Source organism: Chiloscyllium plagiosum, unplaced genomic scaffold (assembly GCF_037043375.1).
Source record: "Chiloscyllium plagiosum isolate Xiang-an unplaced genomic scaffold, Cpla_swu_hap1 HiC_scaffold_27, whole genome shotgun sequence".
Lineage (NCBI taxonomy): Eukaryota > Metazoa > Chordata > Chondrichthyes > Orectolobiformes > Hemiscylliidae > Chiloscyllium > Chiloscyllium plagiosum.
The window spans coordinates 15,874,457-15,895,934 of NW_028270165.1; the positions used below are offsets into that span (position 1 = coordinate 15,874,457).

At 46.5% G+C, this 21,478-nt stretch overlaps 1 protein-coding gene across 4 annotated transcripts in view; it reads right to left on the reverse strand.

Moving 5' to 3' along the window:
• Nucleotides 1-21,478, reverse strand: part of LOC148143229 (uncharacterized) — a 39,425-nt gene that overhangs the window by 1,047 nt on the left and 16,900 nt on the right. For 3 of the 4 annotated variants that reach the window (XM_087974077.1, XM_087974076.1, XM_087974078.1), the window contains exon 2: nucleotides 5,376-6,740. In XM_087974077.1, the coding sequence (XP_087830203.1) occupies nucleotides 5,376-6,357 (982 nt within the window). In that variant the 5' untranslated portion in view covers nucleotides 6,358-6,740. Of the gene's footprint in view, nucleotides 1-5,375; nucleotides 6,741-19,946; nucleotides 20,079-21,478 lie in introns of those variants that run through there. The other variant, XM_087974075.1, reaches the window with a different exon arrangement.

Here is a 21,478-nt window from a genome sequence, read left to right on the forward strand (position 1 = left end):
GACGTGTGGAACGTGATGAAGATTGATTATTGCAATGGACTCTTACATCAGAAAGACCAGATGGTCCATCTGGACAGTAGAAATCATGTCGTTACCGAACCTGTCTTTTTGATTTTACCTGCAGACGCAAGCCGAGTGAGGATAAAACTGATCCATTCCGTTATTATGGTAAATATTTTAAGGACGCCTGGGAACACCATCCCTTTTTGCAGGACAGGCCTGCTCGAGAAAAGGGAAGCCTGATAGGGGAAACTCCTAAGTCTACAAACAACTTATTTATACAGGTCCACAGAACGCTGCTCACCCCAGAGGCAGTAGTACGTTACTCTTCTCTATCGGTAGATGACTTTCTTGACCCATCCCCAGTCCTCTGATCCCAATCTATTTGTCAGACTCCCTACTGCCGACTCTCTGAAAGAAATACAGTATCACTTTCCAATACTGTATTAGCCCTGCTGCTACCTGATAACAGACACCTTTTAACTCCACTGTCGTATGAGAATTTCTTTAATGGTACCAGCTATGGGTGTGCAATTGTTCATGTTCCACATAACATCTCCTGCCTAATTGAGACTTGTCTCACCCACTTGCGTAAGGCAAATGAGCCTCAGACCTCCTCACTGTGTACATCAACGGCTTGCGTTCTATTGGCTGGGGGACAACAGGCCTTTTGCGGCATAAGTAACTACACCCATATCCATGTATGGACCCGGAACAGAACCACTCCCTTGCACATATTTTAGGTCTTTTCTCATTTCAGAATCTGATGCTGTCGCCAAGGCCATGTGCAACAGAGCTAAGCACCAGCCTAATAGGAACAGAACTCTGAGGACCATTGTCTACCAGCTATACAGCACAGGATTAGTCCCTTCGGTTCAACTCATCCATGCCGATCAGATATCCTTAATCAATCTGGTCCCGTTTGGCAACACTTAGCCCATATCCCTCCACACTTCCTATTCATATACCCATCAAGACGCCTTTTAAATGTGGAATGGAGTGGGGATGGGAAAGGAAGCCAAATGTGCTGGAACCAAGGCAGAGGAATATCAGAGGATGCACAGCCGGCTTGAAGCTGCATGTGCTGTACTTATACCTGTTGCAGTTACTTGTGGAAATTGGGTGCATTTCGCAAAGGAAAACAGAAAAGATATCTAACCCTCCATCTTCCCAATCTCTACCCTTCTGCCCCTCCTCACCTGGTAATTAAGTCCCATACCTGAGTTGACAGGGTCTCCTCCCTCCTTGGATTCACTCCCGTTGCTACAAGTGAACAGATTTCCCCGCCCCTCCCACCCCAGGATGAAGAGTTGCCCAGACGGAGAGATTTTCACTCAATCTGTTTGTCACTTCCACGTTGTGACGTCATAAAAGGAACGGGTGGGCGTGGTGAAGCAGCAGCCAGCTGTCCCACACTGTGCCTGCGCTGTCCTGCACCGTTTGCAAACATCCCTTCGCTTCAGAGAATCCCCACAGTGTGGGAGCAGGCCACTCGGCCCAACGAGTCCTCACCGACCCTCTGAAGGGGAACCCACCCATACCCATTCCCCTACCGCTCTACATTACCCTGACAAATACACCTAACCTGCACATCCCTGGGCACTATGGGTAATTTCTCATGGCCAATCCCAATCAAAGCTGAAAAATGTGTTGCTGGAAAAGTACAGCAGGTCAGGCAGCATCCAAGGAACAGGGGGTGGGGGCGGAGAGGTCAGGAAGAAGATTGCAGGTCAAGAAGAAGGCGGTGCTGAGTCCAGGGTTGGGAATGAGATAAGGTGGGGGGAGGGGGAAAATGAGGAAGCTGAAGAAATCTGTATTCATCCCTAAGCAGAAGATGAGGCGCTTTTCCTCCAGGCGTCGTGTTGCCATGGTCTGGCAATGGAGGCGGGCAAGGACCTGCATGTCCTTGGCGGAGTGGGAGGGGGAGTTAAAGTGTTCCGCTATGGGGCGGGTGTCCCAGAGGTGTTCTCTGAAACGTTCTGCAAGTAGGCGGCCAGTCTCCCCAATGTAGAGGAGGCCACTTCGGGTGCAGCGGCTGCAATAAATGATGTGTGTGGAGGTGCAGGTGAATTTGTGACAGATATGGAAGGATCCCTTGGGGCTTTGGAGGGAAGTGAGGGGGGTGGTGTGGGCGCACATTTTGCATTTCTTGCGGTTGCAGGGGAAGATGCCGGTAGTGGAGGTTGGACCTGACGAGGGAGTCACGGAGGGAGTGGTTTTTCCGGAATGCTGATAGGGGAGGGGAGGGAAATATAGCCTTGGTGGTGGGATCTGTTTGGAGGTGGCAGAAATGACGAAGGAAGCTGAAAAATGTGTTGCTGGAGAAGTGCAGCAGGTCAGGCAGCATCCAAGGAACAGGAGAATCGATGTTTCGGGGACAAGCCCTTCTTCAGGAATGAGGAAGGTGTGCCAAGCTGGCTAAGATAAAAGGTAGGGAGGAGGGACTTGAGGGAGGGGCGTTGGGAATGCGATAGGTGGAAGGAGGTTAAGGTGAGGGTGATAGGCCGGAGAGGGGGTGTGGGCAGAGAGGTCAGGAAGAAGATTGCAGGTCAAAAATGCAGTGCTGAGTCCGAGGGTTGGGACTGAGATAAGGTGGGGGGGACCCAATCAAGGCCAGTGAGCAATGTAGTGACATGGGAAATGAACATCAGAGAAACGATGGAGACAAGGAGAGTATTTGGATTCAAAACTGGATTTTAACGATCATAAAAATTGAAACTAAAAACAGGGTATCTGCACGTGTGCTGCATTGTTACAAAAGTGAATGAATTGACTGCACACATTGAAGAGAATAATTATGACATGGCTTCAGGATGACAAGGATTGGATCCTGAATATCAAGAGAGTAGTCAAATGGGAAGCTAGGTAAAGTCAGAGGGTTGGCACTGCTAATCAAAGCACTGATCACAGGGCAGTCGGTGTCAGCTCGGATTTCAGGTCCTGATCTCTGTCCTCTGTTGATCTCCCTGTTCCTACAGAGTATGATGTTGGTCTGTTCTCGGCTCTGCGGGATTTCTGCTGAAGTTTTGACCCCTCCCCGCTTTACATCTTCCAGAACAATAAAACATCCAGTCAATCGCAACCTAACCCACCATCTCCCAGCCTGACAACCAACCAAACACAAAGTGTAATCATACCAGGGAATCAAACAAGAAAAATGAAACAAAAATTAGAAATAAATAGGTGCTGATGCTCAATGTTTGTTCATTAGGAAGTAAACCAGAAATAGGGGTCTCCCAGGATTCTGATAGTGCCCTACTTGAGGAATTCTCTTTCCCTTACATGTAACGGTTAGTACATAGCTATGATTTACAACAATATTTACACCAACAGAAATAAAGCACCTGTTATCAAATAGACCGATATACAGCACGGAAATAGACGTTTTTGCTGTCTCATGCATGTAAGCACACACAAGTCCTTGGGGGTGAATTTGCAATTGCAGAATTATATTTTCAGATACATTGCTCAAAAATGTACAATCTGCAAGCAGTCAGAACATATTGTATTTTATAAATTCCTACTTTAGAAACAGAACTAGTCTGATTCAAGATTGGGATATAGACAAACTCTGACCTCATACTTTTAATGCATTGTTTGAGCCGAGATTAGATTAGTTTCCTACAGTATCAAAATAGGCCCTTTGGCCCAACAAGTCCACACCGACACTCCGAAGAGTAATCCACCAGGATTCATTCCCTGTATTTACTTCTGACTAATGCATGTAACACAATAGGCAATTTAGCATGGCCAATTTACCTAACCTGCACATTTTTGGATTGTGGGAAGAAACCGGAGCACCCAGAAAAAACCCACGCAGACACGGGGAGAATGTGCAAACTCCACCCAGACTGTCGCCAGAGGCTGGAATCGAACCCAGGTCCTGGGGCTGTGAGGCAGCAGTGCGAACCAGTGAGCCCAGATGTCACCTTTTGTGATAAAACCTTATGTTATCACAATTTGCATACGAATAATAGTTGCAACCCACTGTACAAGATGAGAGAGGTAACAATCCAGGTTTGTTCAATATATCATTTTAGTGGCAGGACACTGTGCCTTATGATCTTATACTCCACAACCACCAGTGCTCTGAAAGCTAGTAATTCCAAATAAACCTGTTGGGCTATAACCTGGTGTTGTGTGATGTTTAACTTTGTCCAGGTTCGGGTGGATTGACCATGCTAAATTACCCAGTGTTCAGTGTTGTGCGGATTCGGTTGGATTGGCTGTGCTAAATTACCCATGGTGTCCAGGTAGGTGCAGGTTAGAGTGAATTCATCATGTTAATTACCCATAGTGCCCAGTGATGTGCAGATTAAGTAGGTTAGCTATGGGAAATAGTTTCGTAGAAATAAAAGCAGGAGTTGGCCATTTGGCCCTTCTAGCCTGCTCCATTATTCATTGCGATCATGGTCAACCTATCCATCATCTCAGCTCCTCCTACCTGCATTGCCCCAACTAACCTCAGTTCCCCTACCATGCAAAAACCCATTCAACTGTGTCTTGAATATACTTCATGAAGACAATTCCCTAGATTCACTACACTCCAGGAAAAGCAGCAGTCCTCACTGTCTCCTCCTCATCTCTGTTCTAAATCGAGAACGTGAATTAATAGTAGTTCTGGGATTTACAGATTAATGAACTGAAACCTGCAATTCATTCTAAAAGGTGAAAGACTTAACAGCAATCTTGGTTTGTTCAATATGTCATTTCAGTTGCATGACACTGTGATCTTTTGCTATAAAATCTGTGTCTTATGATCCTGTTCCACAGTTACCCGATGAAGGAGCAGTGCTCCAAAAGCTCATGCTTCCAAATAAACCTGTTGGACTATAACCTGGTGTTGTGTGATTTTTAACTTTATCCAGCCCAGTCCAACATCGGCTCCTCCACATAATTTCTCGTGAACACAGCCCACATCTCCTGATGCTGCCAGGAAACTTTACAACGCCGATAAAATGACACACTCTGCACTCCTGAAAAATTGACAAGTTCTCACGATACTGGCTGCTCATTCACGACTCCATCTGATACGCAACATTGGAAGGTTAGTGCAGGAGGCTGAAAGAAATGACAGCTTTAAAACAAAAACCCCTTGGCGCTCAAAGCTTTCAATGAGAGTCTGAGCCCAGCAGCAAGCTCAGGCAACCTTTATTGCGACCCAACTTTATTACAGCTTCAGATCCCCTCAGCAAAAAGGCCGAGAGAAAGTAGCTTTTTAAACAGTTCAAAGTCAAAGCGCGCACACTCCCCACCCCACCCCCAACCACTTTCTTTACTATTGGTCACCACTGAGTTGTCCCTTTGTAATTGGATCCTTGGTACAGCCTTAACCTGGAGGAAGTATTGACTCACTCAGCAATTTCAACCCATACCCTGTATAGCGCCATCTGCTGCAGTGGGATTCAAACCCGGGATCTCTGGAACTGGGTTGACAGTCCAGTCGATAATGGCACTCGGCCGTCGCTCCTTCAATCCCCCCTGCAATGGTATGTGAACTCGCTGGTGCCTCCGGAGATGGGAGGAGCGAGTAAAGTCCTTTCCGCACTCGGGGCAGTTGAACGGCCTCTCCCCCATGTGGACCCGCCAGTGGGTCAGCAGGTTGGAGGCCTGGGTAAATCTCTTCCCACACTCGAGGCAGGAGAACGGCCTCTCCCCTGTGTGAATCTGCTGGTGGGTCAGCAGGTGGGAGGAATCGCTGAAGGCCTTCCCGCACTCGGGGCAGGGGAATGGTCTCTCCCCCGTGTGGACCCGCCGGTGCTTCAGCAGGGTTGAAGAATTGTTGAAGGCCTTCCCACAGTCGGGGCAGCTGAAGGGCCTCTCCGCCGTGTGGACCTGCTGGTGCCTCAGCAGGCGGTAGGAATCGCTGAAGGCCTTCCCACACTCAGGGCAGCTGAAAGGCCTCTCCCTGGTGTGGACCTGCCGGTGCCTCAGCAGGTTGGAGGAATTGCTGAAGGCCTTCCCACACTTGGGGCAGCTGAAGGGCCTCTCCCCCGTGTGGACCCGCCGGTGGGTCAGCAGGTCGGAGCAATTGCTGAAGGCCTTCCCGCACTCGGGGCAGGGGAACGGTCTCTCCCCTGTGTGGATCCGCTGGTGCCTCAGCAGGTCGGAGCAATTGCTGAAGGCCTTCCCGCACTCGGGACAGGGGAATGGCCTCTCCCCGGTGTGGGCCCGCTGGTGCCTCAGCAGGGCGGAGGCCTGTGCAAAGCCCTTCCCGCACTCTGGGCAGGAGAATGGTCTCTCCCCTGTGTGGATGCGCCGATGAATCTGCAGGGCAGACGGGAAACAGAAGCCTTTCCTGCCATCACTACACTTCCACCGTTTCTCCACGGGGCAGGATTCCTCGGGTTTCTCCATGGCCGAAGCTTCAGCTGCACACAAACACGTTTCCAGTCCCTCCCTGCCATCAATTCCTGCTGCTACACACCCCACACTCAATGCGCTGCAACAGTAGGGTTTCTCATCCAGTCCCACTGATGCTGAAAATGTACTCAAACAGGAACCAAAACGCTTTGCTCCTTCTCACAGACTCAGTTGAAAATTGTTTCCGGTCCCGATGGATTGAGTGACTGTCAGACATTGACGTCAAAGTGAGGACTGCAGACGCTGGAGAGTCAGTGTCGAAATGTGTGGTACTGGAAAAGCGCAGCAGGTCAGGCAGCATCCAAGGAGCAGGAGAGTCAATGTTTCGGGCATAAGGACTTCACGCGTCGATTTTGAAACTTCTATCTTCAAATACACTGTTAAAAAGAGATTACAAAAGTCATCACTGTCAGTGCAGGGTAGAAATTCTGCACAAGCAATTCTACTTTCTGTGGAATATTCTTGTCTTTTGTTATTCCACAAAATTGAAAGCACCATCCCACTCTCTCTCCCCCTCTGTTCTCACTCTGATCTAACTAATTCCCCTGAAGGTGCTGATTCAGGATCTTACAGGGGCAGATGAGCAAAAACATCAAGACTGACATCTCTCTGAATTTTGGATACTCCACCTGAAAGTTAATATCTTTCACAACACTGGGATCCTGCTGAGAGTGAGCAGATCTGATTTTGGGAAGCAAAAAAAGTGTCAATTCAGGGTGAACCTGCAATGCAGCTTCTTGAGGAAGGACCAGACACAAAATGGTTATCGACCCCGGGAAGGTGGGAGCAAAATGAGACATCAAGGCATTAACACCGACACACTTCAGTCAAACGCTTCTGCTCCCAGTCAGGGCAAAACATACTCTGAAAGTCCAGCCTTCACGACCACACTTCTGCTTTCACTGAAGACAATTAGAGTCACACAGCACAGAAACAGACTCTTTGGCCCAACCTGCCCAGATATCCTAAATTAATCTAGTCACGTTTGCCATCACTTGGCCCCGATATGGGCCGGGTGCCGGCAGCTGGGACTAAATTGGGTTGACTATCTTGTCAGCAAGGACGAGTTGGATCGAAGGGTCTGTTTCCGTGCTGTATATCTCTGACTCCAGTCGCATTTGCCACCACTTGGCCACTCTCCATCTGATCCCTATCTATTCATATGCCCATCCAGATGCCTTTTAACTGCAGGAATTGTACCAGCCCCCACCACTTCCTCTGGCAGCTCATTGCATATACGCATCACCCTTTTCATGAAAACGTTGCCCCTGAGGTCTCTTTTACATTTCCCCACTGCCCTCACCCTGAACCCATGACCCTCCAGTTCGGGACTCCCCCATCCCAAGGGAAAGACCTTGACTATTTATCCTATCCATGCTCATGATTTTATAAAAGTCTACAATGTCACCTCTCAGGCTGTGGCGCAATGGGGAAAACAGACCCTCCCCATCCTTCTGTCCCTCCTCACCCAGGTAATTAAGACACATACCTGAGTTTGCAGCGTCAGCTCCCTCCCTGGATTCAATCCAATTGCCACAAGTGAATAGATTTCCCCCCTCCCCTCTCTGTCCCTCCCAGGATGAAGAGTTGCCCAAAGAGAGGGAGTTTCACTCAAACTGACAGGGCCACTTCCGTGTTGTGACGCCAATGGGTGAGGGAGGGGGAGGGAGAAGGGACGAAACAAAAGGGTCAGGGCAAGGTGCACAGTTTGCAGGAATCCCTTCCCTTCACAGAATCCCCACAGCGTGGAAGCAGGCCACTCAGCCCAACGAGTCCAAACCAACCCTCAAAGGGTAACCCACCCACACCCATTCCCCTACACCTGATGCTCTACTCACTGACTATCACACCTAATCTGCACGTCCCTGGGTACAATGGATAACTTAGCATAGCCAATCCCCCCTAACTTGGACAAAGTTAACAATCACAATACCATGTTATAGCCCAACAGGTTTATTTAGAAGCTCTAGCTTTTGGAACGCTGTTCCTTCATCAGGTGATTGTGGAGAATAAGATCATAAGACACAGAATTTATAGAAAAACAGGACAGTGTCCTACCACTGAAATGATACATTTAACAAACCTGGATTGTTAATCTTTCATCTTTTCAAATGGGTTGCAGGTATCATTAATATGCACACCCCAGTCTTCCTGGAAGGCACCTTCTCCATATAATTTTAATAACAAAGTGACATTTCTGCTCAGCTCTGCAAATATACATTCACTCCTGTGGACTTGTGTGCGTGCGCGCATGAGAGAGAAAATGTCTATTTCCATCCTGTTTATCTCTGTCTATTTGAGAACAGATGCCTTACTTCTGTTGGTGTAAATATTGTTGTAAATCATAGCTGGGTTCTCATAGATAGATGTAAGAGAGAGAGAATTCCTCAAGTAGGACAGAATCAGAATCCTGGGAGACCCCCATTTCTGAATGAACAAACATTAAACATGAGCACCTATTTGTTTCAAATTTGGTTTCATTTGTCATGTGATTCCCTGCTATGATTACACTATGTGTCTGGATGGTTGACAGGCTGGGAAATTGTGGGTTGAGGCTTGATTGGCTGAATGCTTTATTGTTCCGGAAAGTGAAAAAAAAAAGGGGGGGACAAAGCTTCAGCAGAAATCCAGCAAAGCGGAGATCAGAACAATATCTTACTCTGTGGGAACAGGGAGATCAGCACAGGACCAAGAAATCAGGACCTGAAATCCGAGCTGACACCAGACTACCCTGTGATCAGTGCTTTCATTAGCAGCACCAACCCTATACCTTTACCTCGCTTCCCATTTGACCAAACCCTCGATATTCAGGATCCAATCCTTGTCATCCTGAAGCCATGTCTCTGTAAGGAGTCTCGGATCACAATTATTCTCTTCAATGTGTGCAGTCAACTCATTCACTTTTGTTACAATGCAGCACACATTCAAATACCGTTTCTGGTTTCAATTTTTGTGATCTTTAGAATCCAGTTTTGATTGCTGGTATATTTACTCTCCTTGTCCCTATCATTCTCTAAAATTCATTTCCCACATCACTACACTGCTCACTGGCCTTGATTTGGATTGTTCATGCTAAATTGCCCATAATGTCGAGGTTAGGTGGGTTAGCCATGGGAAATGCAGGGTTGTAGTTTCATATCCAGCCTGCTCTGCCATTCATTAAGATCATGGCTGATCTATCCATTGTCTCAGATCCTCCCCTCCCTGCATTGTCCCAACTACCCTTAATTCCCCTATCATTGCAAAAACCCATCCAACTGTGTCTTGAACATACTTAACGAAGCTGCCTCTACTGCTTCCTTGAGCAGAGAATTCCATAGATTCACTAAACTCCAGCAAAAACAGTTCCTCCTCATCTCTGTCCTGAATCTACTCCTAATCTTGAGACTTGGTTTCACTCACCAGCAGAAATGACTCAATAAGTTGAGCTTCATCCCCACCGTGCAATGAATTCCCACTTTCCACCAAAATCCTGGATGTACTCACTCACTCAGTTGCTGTCTCACAAATGCAGGGTTTCATTGTAACTTCTGCTCCCATTAAGGGCAAAACATCTTTGAAAGCTGCTCGGAAACTCCAGCCTTCACAATCACACTTCTGCTTTCACCAAAGAAGATTTGAGTAATACAGCACGGAAACAGACCCTTTCGTCCAACTTGTCCGGCCAAACAGATATCCTAAATTAATCTACTTCCAATTTGCCTGCATGTGGCTCATATCCCTCTAAACCCTTCCTATTCATGTACCCATCCAGATGCCTTTAAAAATTCCCACTCACCTCAAACATATGCCTTCTAGTTTTGGACTCTCCTACCTTGGGGAAAAGACCTTGGATATTCACCCTATCCATGCCTCTTATGAACGTCTATAAGGTCACCCCTCAGCCTCCAATGCTCTCAGGAAAATATCCCCAGCTGAATGAGCCTCTCCCTGTAGCTCGAACCCTCCAACTCTGACAGCAGCCTTGTAAATCTTTTCCGACACCTTTCAAAGTTTCACAACATCTTTCCTGTAAACGGGTGACCAGAAATGAATGCAGTCTTCCAAACGTGGACTAACCAATGTCCTACACAGCCACAATATGACCTCCCAACTCCTATACTCAATGCACTGACCAATAATGGAAAGCATACCAAATGCCTGCTTCACTATCCTGTCTACTGGTAACTCCACTTTCAAGGAACTATGAACCTGCACTCCAAGGTCTCTTTGTTCTGCAACACTCCCCTTAACGGTGTCAGTCCTGTCTGGATTGCTTGACCAAAATGCAAACCACACATTTCTCTGATTTAAACTCCATCTACCAGACTTTGGCCAATCAGCCCACCTGATCAGTTCTAATTTATAGTGAACTCTCTTTCCTTGCTTATTCCTTAGAAGTTGAAAATCTCTATCCCACACACTCTCCCTCCATTCTCAGTTTGCTGAACCTAATCCCTGCTGTAACTCATCCTGAAGGATGCAGTTGACACTGGTTAATCGGCCCACAAGCAGCGGGGTTCTAACTGAAACGTAATGAATACTGAATGGCCTGGAAAGAATGGAAGGTGGGAAAAAGTTTCCATTGACTCGAGAGACTAGAACTAGTGGGCACAGCCTCAGAGTAAAGGGAATGGAGGCAAGGAGAAACTTCTGGCATTTTGGAAATAGAACCAGTCTGACTCAAGATTGGGATACACACAGACTCTGACCTCACTCTTTTAATGAATTGTCTGAGTTAAGATGTCACATTTTGTTATAAAGCCTTATGTTTTCTCGAAGGTGCCTTACAGGAAGTTCTGAGATTTACATTAATGATACCTGTAACCCATTCTAAAAGATGAAAGACTCAACAATCCAGGTTTGTCAAGATATCATTTCAGTGGCAGGACTCTATAATATTTTTCCATAAATTCTGTGCCTTATGACCTTATTCTCCACAACCATCTGATGAAGGAGCCCTTCCAAATAAATCTGCTTAACTCTAACCCGGTGTTAGTCCAGGTGAAGGATGTATTGACCATGCTAAATTACCCATAGTACCCCGGGATGTGCAGGTTAGGGCGGATTGGCTGCGCTAAATTACCCATACTGCCCAGTTCGGTGTATTAGTTGGGGGTAAATGTCGAGCAATCGGGATAGGGGAACGGGTGTCGGTGAGTTACCCTTTGGTGAGTCAGTGTGGACCCATTGGGCAGAGTGACCTGCTTCCACAATGTGAGGATTCTCTGAAGGGAAGGGATTTTTGCAAACTCTGCGGACCATCCGGCCGGCCATGTGCAGCAGGTGCAGTGTGGGGGCCCGCCTTCAGCTTGGCCCTGCCCCTTCCCCAGCACATTACCCAGACACCTCGCCCCAACCTCTTGCTCCATTGTTGATGTCACTGTGTGGAAATGATCTTCTGAGTTTCAGAGTGAAACCTCCTCCCTCTGGGCAACTCTTCATCTTGGGAGGGAGAGAGGGAAGGTGGGGGTTGGGGGAACCTTATCAAGCAGAGGATGGTGCGTGTATGGAATAAGCTGCCAGAGGAAGTGGAGGAGGCTGGTACAATTACAACATTTAAAAGGCATCTCGATGGGGATATGAATAGGAAGGGTTTAAGAGGGACATGGGTCAAATTCTGGCGAATGGGTCACTAGGTTAATTTAGGATATCTGGTCGGCGTGGACTGAAGGGTTTGTTTCCATGCTATACAACGCTATGACTATTTCTGCATCGTCAGAACCAATGTCACAAGACTAGGAACAGGCCATTCACCCCTTCCAGCCTATCCTGAGCTGTGGCCTAACTGCACATATTTCAGTGCAAGTTTCAGAAAGATTCCAGCAGCTCTTAAAAAATTGAACATGCTTTCAGACTTTAATAATGTTTCTGAATGTATAATTTTACCTGTTCTCAATTTTAAATATAACCTATTTCTGGCCCCTCCTGTCTCCCAGCATCCATTCTCTCTCTTCATCAGCTTGATACACAGCGATCAAAGAGGGCTGCAGGAGGGGCACACAGCAGGGAAAGACAATGGACGGGGGTGAGCTGAGGGAGGGGGACAAGAGAGAGAAAATGGACAAGGGTGCAGAGGGTGGCATGACAGAGAGAATGGAGGTGTTGGGCGAGAGATGGAATGGACACAATGCTGTGGAACATGGAGGGCAGTGGATTGGGGGCATAGTGGGTGGCAGGCGAGAATGCACAGGGGCACCGTGGGTGGTGGTGATATATTTCATTTCAATGCAGAACTTTTCGAACAATAGTTGTGAATTCTGTCTGGGTCCCAATGTCGAGTCAGACTTGACATTGTTAGAAAAGCTCTGCATTTAAATTACATTCTTGAGAATGCTATTTAAAACACGTTCTGGGATTAACAAACCAAAGAGCAGAAATCTATTCTAAAAGATTTAAATCTAGAATTGTTTAATGTATCACATCTCTGTGACACTAGACTCCTTTGGATATAAATTGTGATCATGATCTTATTCTCCACAACCACCTGACAAAGGAGCAGCGCTCCGAAAGCTAGTATTTCCAAATAAACCTGTTGGACTATAACCTTGTATTGCGTGATTTTTAATTTTACCCACCCGAGTCCAACACCGGCTCCTCCACATTATTTCTACTGAACACAGCACCCAGCTCCCGGTGCTGCCAGTAAACTTTACAATGCGATGAAATGACAAACTCTGCACTCCTGAAAAATTTACATTTGATACACAACATTCGAAACTTAGTGCAGGAGGCAGAAACAAATGAACAGCTTTAAAATAAAAAGCTTTGCAGCTCAACTGAGAGTCTGAGCCCAGGAGTAAGTACAGGTAACCTTTATTGTGATCCAACTTTGTTACAGCTTCAGATCCCCTCAGCAAAAAGGCAGAGAAAATGTAGCTGCTTTTTAAATAGCTCAAGGTCAAACACTCCTTCTCCCCCTCCTCCCCCTCACCGAGTACCGGGGGGCTGGAAGGATCGGCTGGGGTGATAAGTCAAAAGAACCACAATTCCCGCTGTTACAGCCTGACTATTCTCGGGAATAAGACTAAAGAGGCTCTGGAACAGAATAAACTGGGATTATCAGATCTGCATCTTTACTCTATGCAGAATCGGTATGCCTTAGACTATATACTCGCCCAGGAAGGTGCGGTCTGCACCATTGTCCAAGATAAATGCATTATGGGCATTCCCGATCGCACTATTACTAAGATACAAGACGAGATCCAGGTATTCCTTGAAGGTACCAGTTGGGGAAAATGGGGATCGGGCTCTTGGTACAATTGGCTTATCAATTTAGCTACGTATGTCAGAATAATTTTCTTCTGTTTGTCGGTATTGTTAGGTATTTAATTGCTAGGCTTATGAGGTCCCTTAGTGATATAGATTTGCCCCAGAAGATGCTCCTTTTGCAATCCCATGGCTCACCCACATGTTGATGGCCATGATAAATATGACCAGATGAGCTGCAAAGATGGTGGTGCCACTCTACAGGATGTTGATGGCTGGTCCACCTTGAAGGGCATTTCGAGTCACAGATGTACAGCATGGAAACAGACCCTTCGGTCCAACCTGTCCATGCCGACCAGATATCCCAACCCAATCTAGTCCCACCTGCCAGCAGCCGGCCCATATCCCTCCAAACCCTTCCTGTTCATATACCCATCCAAATGCCTCTTAAATGTTGCAATTGCACCAGCCTCCACCACATCCTCTGGCAGCTCATTCCATATACGTACTACCCTCTGCGTGAAAAGGTTGCCACTTAGGTCTATTTTATATCTTTCCCCTCTCACGCTAAACCTATGCCCTCTAGTTCTGGACTCCCCAACCCCAGGGAAAAGACTTGGTCTATTTATCCTATCCATGCCCCTCATAATTTTATAAACCCCTATAAGGTCACCCCTCAGTTTCCGACTCAGCTCCAGGGAAAACAGCCCCAGCCTGTTCAGCCTCTCCCTGCAGTTCAGATCCTCCAACCCTGGCAACATCCTTGTAAATCTTTTCTGAACCCTTTCAAGTTTCACAACATCCTTCCGATAGGAAGGAGACCAGAATTGTATGCAATATTCCAACAGTGGCCTAACCAACGTTCTCTACAGCCGCAACATGACCTCCCAACTCCTGTACTCAATACTCTGACCAATAAAGGAAAGCATACCAAACTATCCTATCTACCTGCGACTCCACTTTCAAGGAGCTATGAACCTGCACTCCAAGGTCTCTTTGTTCAGCAGCACTCCCTAGGACCTTACCATTAAGTGTATAAGTCCTGCTAAGATTTGCTTTCCCAAAATGCACACCTTGCATTTATCGGAATTAAACTACATCTGTCACTTCTCAGCCCATTGGCCAATCTGGTCAAGATCCTGTTGTAATCTGAGGTAACCCTCTTCGCTGTCCATGACACCTCCAATTTTGGTGTCATCTGCAAACTTACTAACTGTACCTCTAATGCTTGCATCCAAATCATTTATGTAAATGACAAAACGTAGGAGGGCCCAGCACCGATCCTTGTAGCACTCCACTGGTCACAGGCCTCCAGTCTGAAAAACAACCCTCCACCACCACCCACGGTCTTCTACCTTTGAGCCAGTTCTGTATCCAAATGGCTCGTTCTCCCTGTATTCCATGAGATCTAACCTTGCTAAACAGTCTCCCATGGGGAACCTTGTCGAACGCCTTACTGAAGTCCATATACATCACATCTACTGCTCTGCCCTCATCAATCTTCTTTGTTACTTCTTCAAAAAAACTCAATCAAGCTTGTAAGACATGATTTCCCATGCACAAAGCCATGTTGACTATCCCTAATCAGTCCTTGCCTTTCCAAATACATGTACATCCTGTCCCTCAGGATTCCCTCCAACAACTTGCCCACCACCGAGCTCAGGCTCACTGGTCTATAGTTCCCTGGTTTATCCTTACCATCCTTCTTAAACAGTGGCACCACGTTTGCCAACCTCCAGTCTTCCGGCACCTCACCTGTGACTATCAATGATACAATTATCTCAGCAAGAGGCCCAGCCATCACTTCTCTAGCTTCCCACAGAGTTCTCGGGTACACCTGATCAGATCCTGGGGATTTATCCACCTTTAACCGTTTCAAGACATCCAGCACTTCCTCCTCTGTAACCTGGACATTTTGCAAGATGTCACCATCTATTTTCCTACAATCTATATCTTCCATATCCTTTTCCACAGTAAATACTGATGCAAAATATTCATTTAGTATCTCCCCCATTTTCTGTGGCTCCACACAAAGGCCGCCTTGCTGATCTTCGAGGGGCCCTATTCTCTCCCTAGTTACCCTTTTGTCCTTAATATATTTGCAAAACCCCTTTGGATTCTCCTTAATTCTATTTGCCAAAGCTCTCTCATGTCCCCGTTTTGCCCTCCTGATTTCCCTCTTAAGTATACTCCTACTTTCTTTATACTTTTCTAAGGATTCACTCCATCTATCCTGTCTATACCTGACATATGCTTCCTTCTTTTTCTTAACCAAACCCTCAATTTCTTTAGTCATCCAGCATTCCTTATAGTTACCAGCTTTGCCTTTCACCCTGACAGGAATATACTTTCTCTGGATTTTTGTTATCTCATTTCTGAAGACTTCCCATTTTCCAGCTGTCCCTTTACCTGCGAACATCTGCCTCCAATCAGCTTTTGAAAGGTCTTGCCGAATACCGTCAAAATTGGCCTTTCTCCAATTTAGAACTTCAACTCTTAGATCTGGTCTATCCTTTTCCATCACTATTTTAAAACGAATAGAATAATGGTCACTGGCCCCAAAGTGCTCCCCCACTGACACCTCAGTCACCTACCCTGCCTTATTTCCCAAGAGTAGGTCAAGTTTTGCACCTTCTCTAGTAGGTACATCCACATACTGAATCAGAAAATTGTCTTGTACACACTTAAGAAATCCCTCTCCATCTGAACCTTTAACACTATGGCAGCCCCAGTTGATATTTGGAAAGTTAAAATCCCCTACCATAACCACCCTATTATTCTTACAGATAGCTGAGATCTCCTTACAAGTTTGTTTCTCAATTTCCCTCTGACTATTGAGGGGGGTCTATAATATAATCCCAATAAGGTGATCATCCCTTTCTTATGTCTCAGTTCTACCCAAATAGCTTCCCTGGATATATTTCCAAGAATATCCTCCCTTAGCACAGCTGTAATGCTATCCCTTATCAAAAATGCTATTCCCCCTCCTCTTTTGCCTCCCTTTCTATCCTTCCTGTAGCATTTGTATCCTGGAACATCCCCTGAGCCATGTTTCCGTAATTGCTATGATATCCCAGTCCCATGTTCCTAACCATGCCTTGAGTTCATCTGCCTTCCCTGTTAGGCCCCTTGCATTGCTACGTTCCCCTGAGAATCCATCACCCCCTACATTTTCCAAAACAGCATACCTGTTTGGAGTCTTTTGTGGATATACCCATTTCAAACAGTTTTGCTGTTTTGGAAAATGTAGAGGGTGATGGATTCTCAGGGGACGTAGCACAAACAGCCAAGTTTCTGGTATTGAGACTGGCTCTAATGCAACGAGGGGTACGTCGGCTTCCAAGAGATCAATTGTGTTAGGGGATTCTGTAGTCCGAGGTACAGACAGACGTTTCTGTGGCCAGCAGAGAAAAAGCAGAATGGTGTGTTGCTTCCCTGGTGCCAGGATCAAGGATGTCTCAGAGAGGGTGCAGAATATTCTCACGGGGGAGGGGGGCCAGCAGGAGGTCATTGTCCACATTGGAACCAACGACATTGGAAGGGAAATGGTTGAGACTTTGAAGGGAGATTAGAGAGAGAGTTAGGTAGAATTTTAAAAAGGAGGTCCTCAAGGGTGGTAATATCTGGATTACTCCCAGTGCTACGAGCTAGTGAGGGCAGGAATAGGAGGATAGAGCAGATGAATGCATGGCTGAGGAGCTGGTGTATGGGAGAAGGATTCACATTTTTGGATCATTGGAATCTCTTTTGGGGTAGAAGTGACCTGTACAAGAAGGACGGTATGCACCTAAATTGGAAGGGGACTAATATACTGGCAGGGAAATTTGCTAGAACTGCTTGGGAGGATTTAAACTAGTAAGGTGGAGGGGTGGGACCCAGGGAGATAGTGAGGAAAGAGATCGAACTGAGACGGGTACAGTTGAGAACAGAAGTGAGTCGAACAGTCAGGGCAGGCAGGGACAAGGTAGGACTAATAAATTAAACGCATTTATTTCAATGCAAGGGGCCTAAAAGGGAAGGCAGATGAACTCAGGGTATGGTTAGGAACATAGGACTGGGATATCATAGCAATTACTGAAACATGGCTCAGGGATGGCAGCTTAATGTTCCAGGATACAAATGCCATAGGAAGGATAGAAAGGGAGGCAAAAGAGGAGGGGGAGTGGCATATTTGATAAGGGATAGCATTGCAGCTGTGCTAAGGGAGGATATTCCTGGAAATACATCCAGGGAAGTTATTTGGGTGGAACTGAGAAATAAGAAAGGGATGATCACCTTATTGGGATTGTATTATAGATTTGTTTGGATTAGCCTTCCCTTTCCATTATCGTGGTGCGATCAAAGGGAGGAATGAGGGTGTGGGCATCTGGGAGGTAGGACAAAATGGTTTCTGCTTGGCTAACTCGGTTGGAACTGAGTCAGGCAGATACTCATGACTCAGAACAAATGTGAAACCATAGACTGACGTAAATCCGGTGAAAAAAATTGCAAATGCCGAAGTAACAATGTGAACCTAACCATTAATTGCAGAAGTAACAGCTTAGCCCTAATCACCAGAGAGGACAAATACAATTCCAAGAACAGGTTGTTTACAAGAAATTATGATAGGCTAAGTCAAAAGTGGACAAGGACTTTGTGGGATCTGATTGGTTGTTAATATGTGGTCATGCTGCATGTCTGACTATAAACAATGTACATAAGCTCTCTGCAAACTCTGTAAAAGTTGGCGAATTCTTTTGGCGGTCTAGGAGTACTCATCCTTCTCGGCTGATCAGAGTCTACCGACCTGGCAGTATCAAAGAATAGACAATTGCTTGTGTGATTGACAGAGTCATTTCCAGGTGTACCTATTGACAGGACGTGGGGAGCAAAATGAGACATCATGGTGTGGAAAATAAGAAATGTAGTTTGCTGCAGGCGATATAGAAAGGTAGTTGTTGTAAGAGCTAGTGGAGTGTCATTTCTGTAGATGGGGAGGGGTGGGACATTATACAAACGGTCATGGAATTCTTGTTGCATGTAGTATACTTAAGGCTAAGACTTTAATGAATATAGGGGTCTTTTAAAGAAGTAGTTTTAAAGAAAATAGTTTTAAGCTCGGAAATAACTATGGAGTGTTGTAGCTGACCACAAAAAGAAGAAGTAAGGGCATTTTCACAATAAAGCTTATAGTAACAAGACAAAGAATGCAGTCATCCAAGGGGAGCCTGGTACAGAGATAAGGAAAGAGAAAAACAAGTTAAGTAATTATCTTAAGGTTTGTCCAAATAAGGGAATGAAATGAAATAAATGATTATGATAGGGTAAGAATAGGGAAAGGGATGTGAGCCTGCAACACACAAACCGTATAAAAATGATTGCATAACTTTGCACTCTTTGCCAGGCTGGCGGGGTGCCCGGACTTGCAAGTTTGTAATAAATTGTCCTTGTTTCCACGGCTTTGTCTCCGATTTATAAGTGAGTTTTGATTCTAACAATGGCATTTACATTAACAGCAGAGAGAAACTGAGCATACAGACATTAGTGGCAAGCCAGAATCACAAACATACAGCACAGACACAGTCCCTTCAGTCCAACTTGTTCATGCCGACCAGATATCCTAAATCAATCTAGTCCCATTTGCCAGCACTTGGCCCATGTCCCTCTATCCCTTCCTCTTCAAATAGCCATCCAGATGCCTTTCAAATGTTGTAATTGTACCAACCATCACCACTTCCTCTGGCAGCTCATTCCTTGCACGCACCAACTGCTGAATATAGGAGTTGCCCCTTTTAAATCTCACCTTCACCCTGAACCTATGACCCATCCAGGGAAAAGATCTTGTCTATTTACCCTATCCATGCCCCTCCTGATTTTATAAAAGTTTGTAGGGTCACCCCTCAGCCTCTGGCGCTCGAGAGAAAACAGCCCCAGCCTGTTCAGCTCAAGCCCTGACAACATCCCTGTCAATCTTTTCCGAACACTTTCAAGTTTCACAACATCTTTCCTCTAGCAGAGAGACCAGAACTGCACACAACATTCCAAAAGTGGCCTAACCAATGTCTGGTGCAGCTACAACATAACTTCCCAACTCTTATAATTAGAGGATTGGGAAAGCTTTCAAAACCCACAAAAAAAGAATGGAGACACAAACCGATCTTTTGAGGGTCAGCTTGGAACATCAGGGCGGGGGGATGGTAATGAGGGAAGGAAGCTGAATGTGCTGGAGCCAAGGTGGAGGAAGAACAGAGGATGCCAAACCGGCTTGAAGCTGCAATGAGGAATATTGCATGTGCTGTACTTGTTGCAGTTATTGGTGGGAATCGGGTGCATTTTAAACAGAAAAACTATCTACCCCTCCGCCATCCCAACTCGATTCTTCAGTTCCTCCTCACCCGGGTAACTAAGACACATACCTGAGTTTGCAGAGTCTGCTCCCTCCCTGCATTCACTCCAGTTGCTACAAGTGACCAATTTCCCCTCCTCCCATCTCTCCCTCCCTCCCAGGATGCAGAGTTGCCCAGAGGGAGGGAGACTCACTTTGACAGGGCGACTTCCGTGTTGTGACGTCAATAAAGGAACCAGGGGCGGGGCAGGAATAGTGACGGAAAGAGGACTGGGCGAGACCGTCAGCGGGCCACTGCGCATGCGCTGCCCTGCAGCAGGGGAAGGACAACACTTTCCATAAACCCCTTCTTCAGAGAATTCCCAGAGTGTGGAAACAAGCCTCTCGGCCTCACCGACCCGACCCTCCCAAGGGTCACACCCACACCCACTCCCCTATCCCCACTGCTCGACATTTCACCCTGAGTCATGCACATTATGCCTAATTTGCATAGCCAATCCACCCTAACCTGCACATCCCTGGTCACTATGGGGAATTTAGCATGGCTAATCCACTTATTAACCTGGATAAAGGTTAAAATTACACAACTGCAGGTTGGAGTCCAACAGGCTTCTTTGGAAGCAGTAACTTTTGGAATGTCAGAGACGTACAGCATGGAAACAGACCCTTCGGTCCAACCTGTCCATGCCAACCAGATATCCCAACCCAATCCAGTCCCACCTGCCAGCACCCGGCCCATATCCCTGCAAACCCTTCCTATTCATATACCCATCCAAATGCCTCTTAAATGTTGCAATTGTACCAGCCTCCACCACATCCTCTGGCAGCTCATTCCATACATGTACTACCCACTGCGTGAAAAGGTTGCCCCTTAGGTCTCTTTTATATCTTTCCCCTCTCACCCTAAACCTATGCCCTCTCGTTCTGGACTCCCCGATCCCAGGGAAAATAATTTGTCTATTTTTGGAAGCAGTAACTTTTGGAGTGATTTGGGTCAATTCCCGCTTCGGGCAACTGTCTGTGTGGCATTTGCACATTCTCCCAGTGTCTGAGCGGATTTCCTCCCACAGCCCAAAGATGTGCAGGTGAGGTGAATTTGCTATGCTTAATTGCCCCATAGTGTTAGGTGCATTTGTCAGGGGTGAATGTAGGGGAATGGGTCTGGGTGAGTTGCTCTTCGCAGCATCGGTGTGGACGTTTTGGGCTGAAGGGCCCGTTTCCACACCGGAGGGAATAATTATTTATATAAAATGCCCCCGATCCATTAGAGTGCTCAACATTAGTTTTAATTGGGTCGTAGAAATCTGAAGTATAATTGTTTGCTTCAGGACATCCAGACTTGAATGAATTTGGCACAGGACACATTGGGCAACCATTAAAGACTCCGTTGTATTTCACCGGGTTGTGGACTCATGCAGAGACACGAACAACTTACTTTGAAAAGAGTGTTCGAGTTGCAAATGGAACGGCTTACAGATATTGAGAGTTTGCATACTTGGTTAGGCAGCTATGTGTCATAGCCAGGACTTGTGGGCGGCACGGTGGCACAGTGGTTAGCACGACTGCCTCACAGCGCTAGAGACCCGGGTTCAATTCCCACCT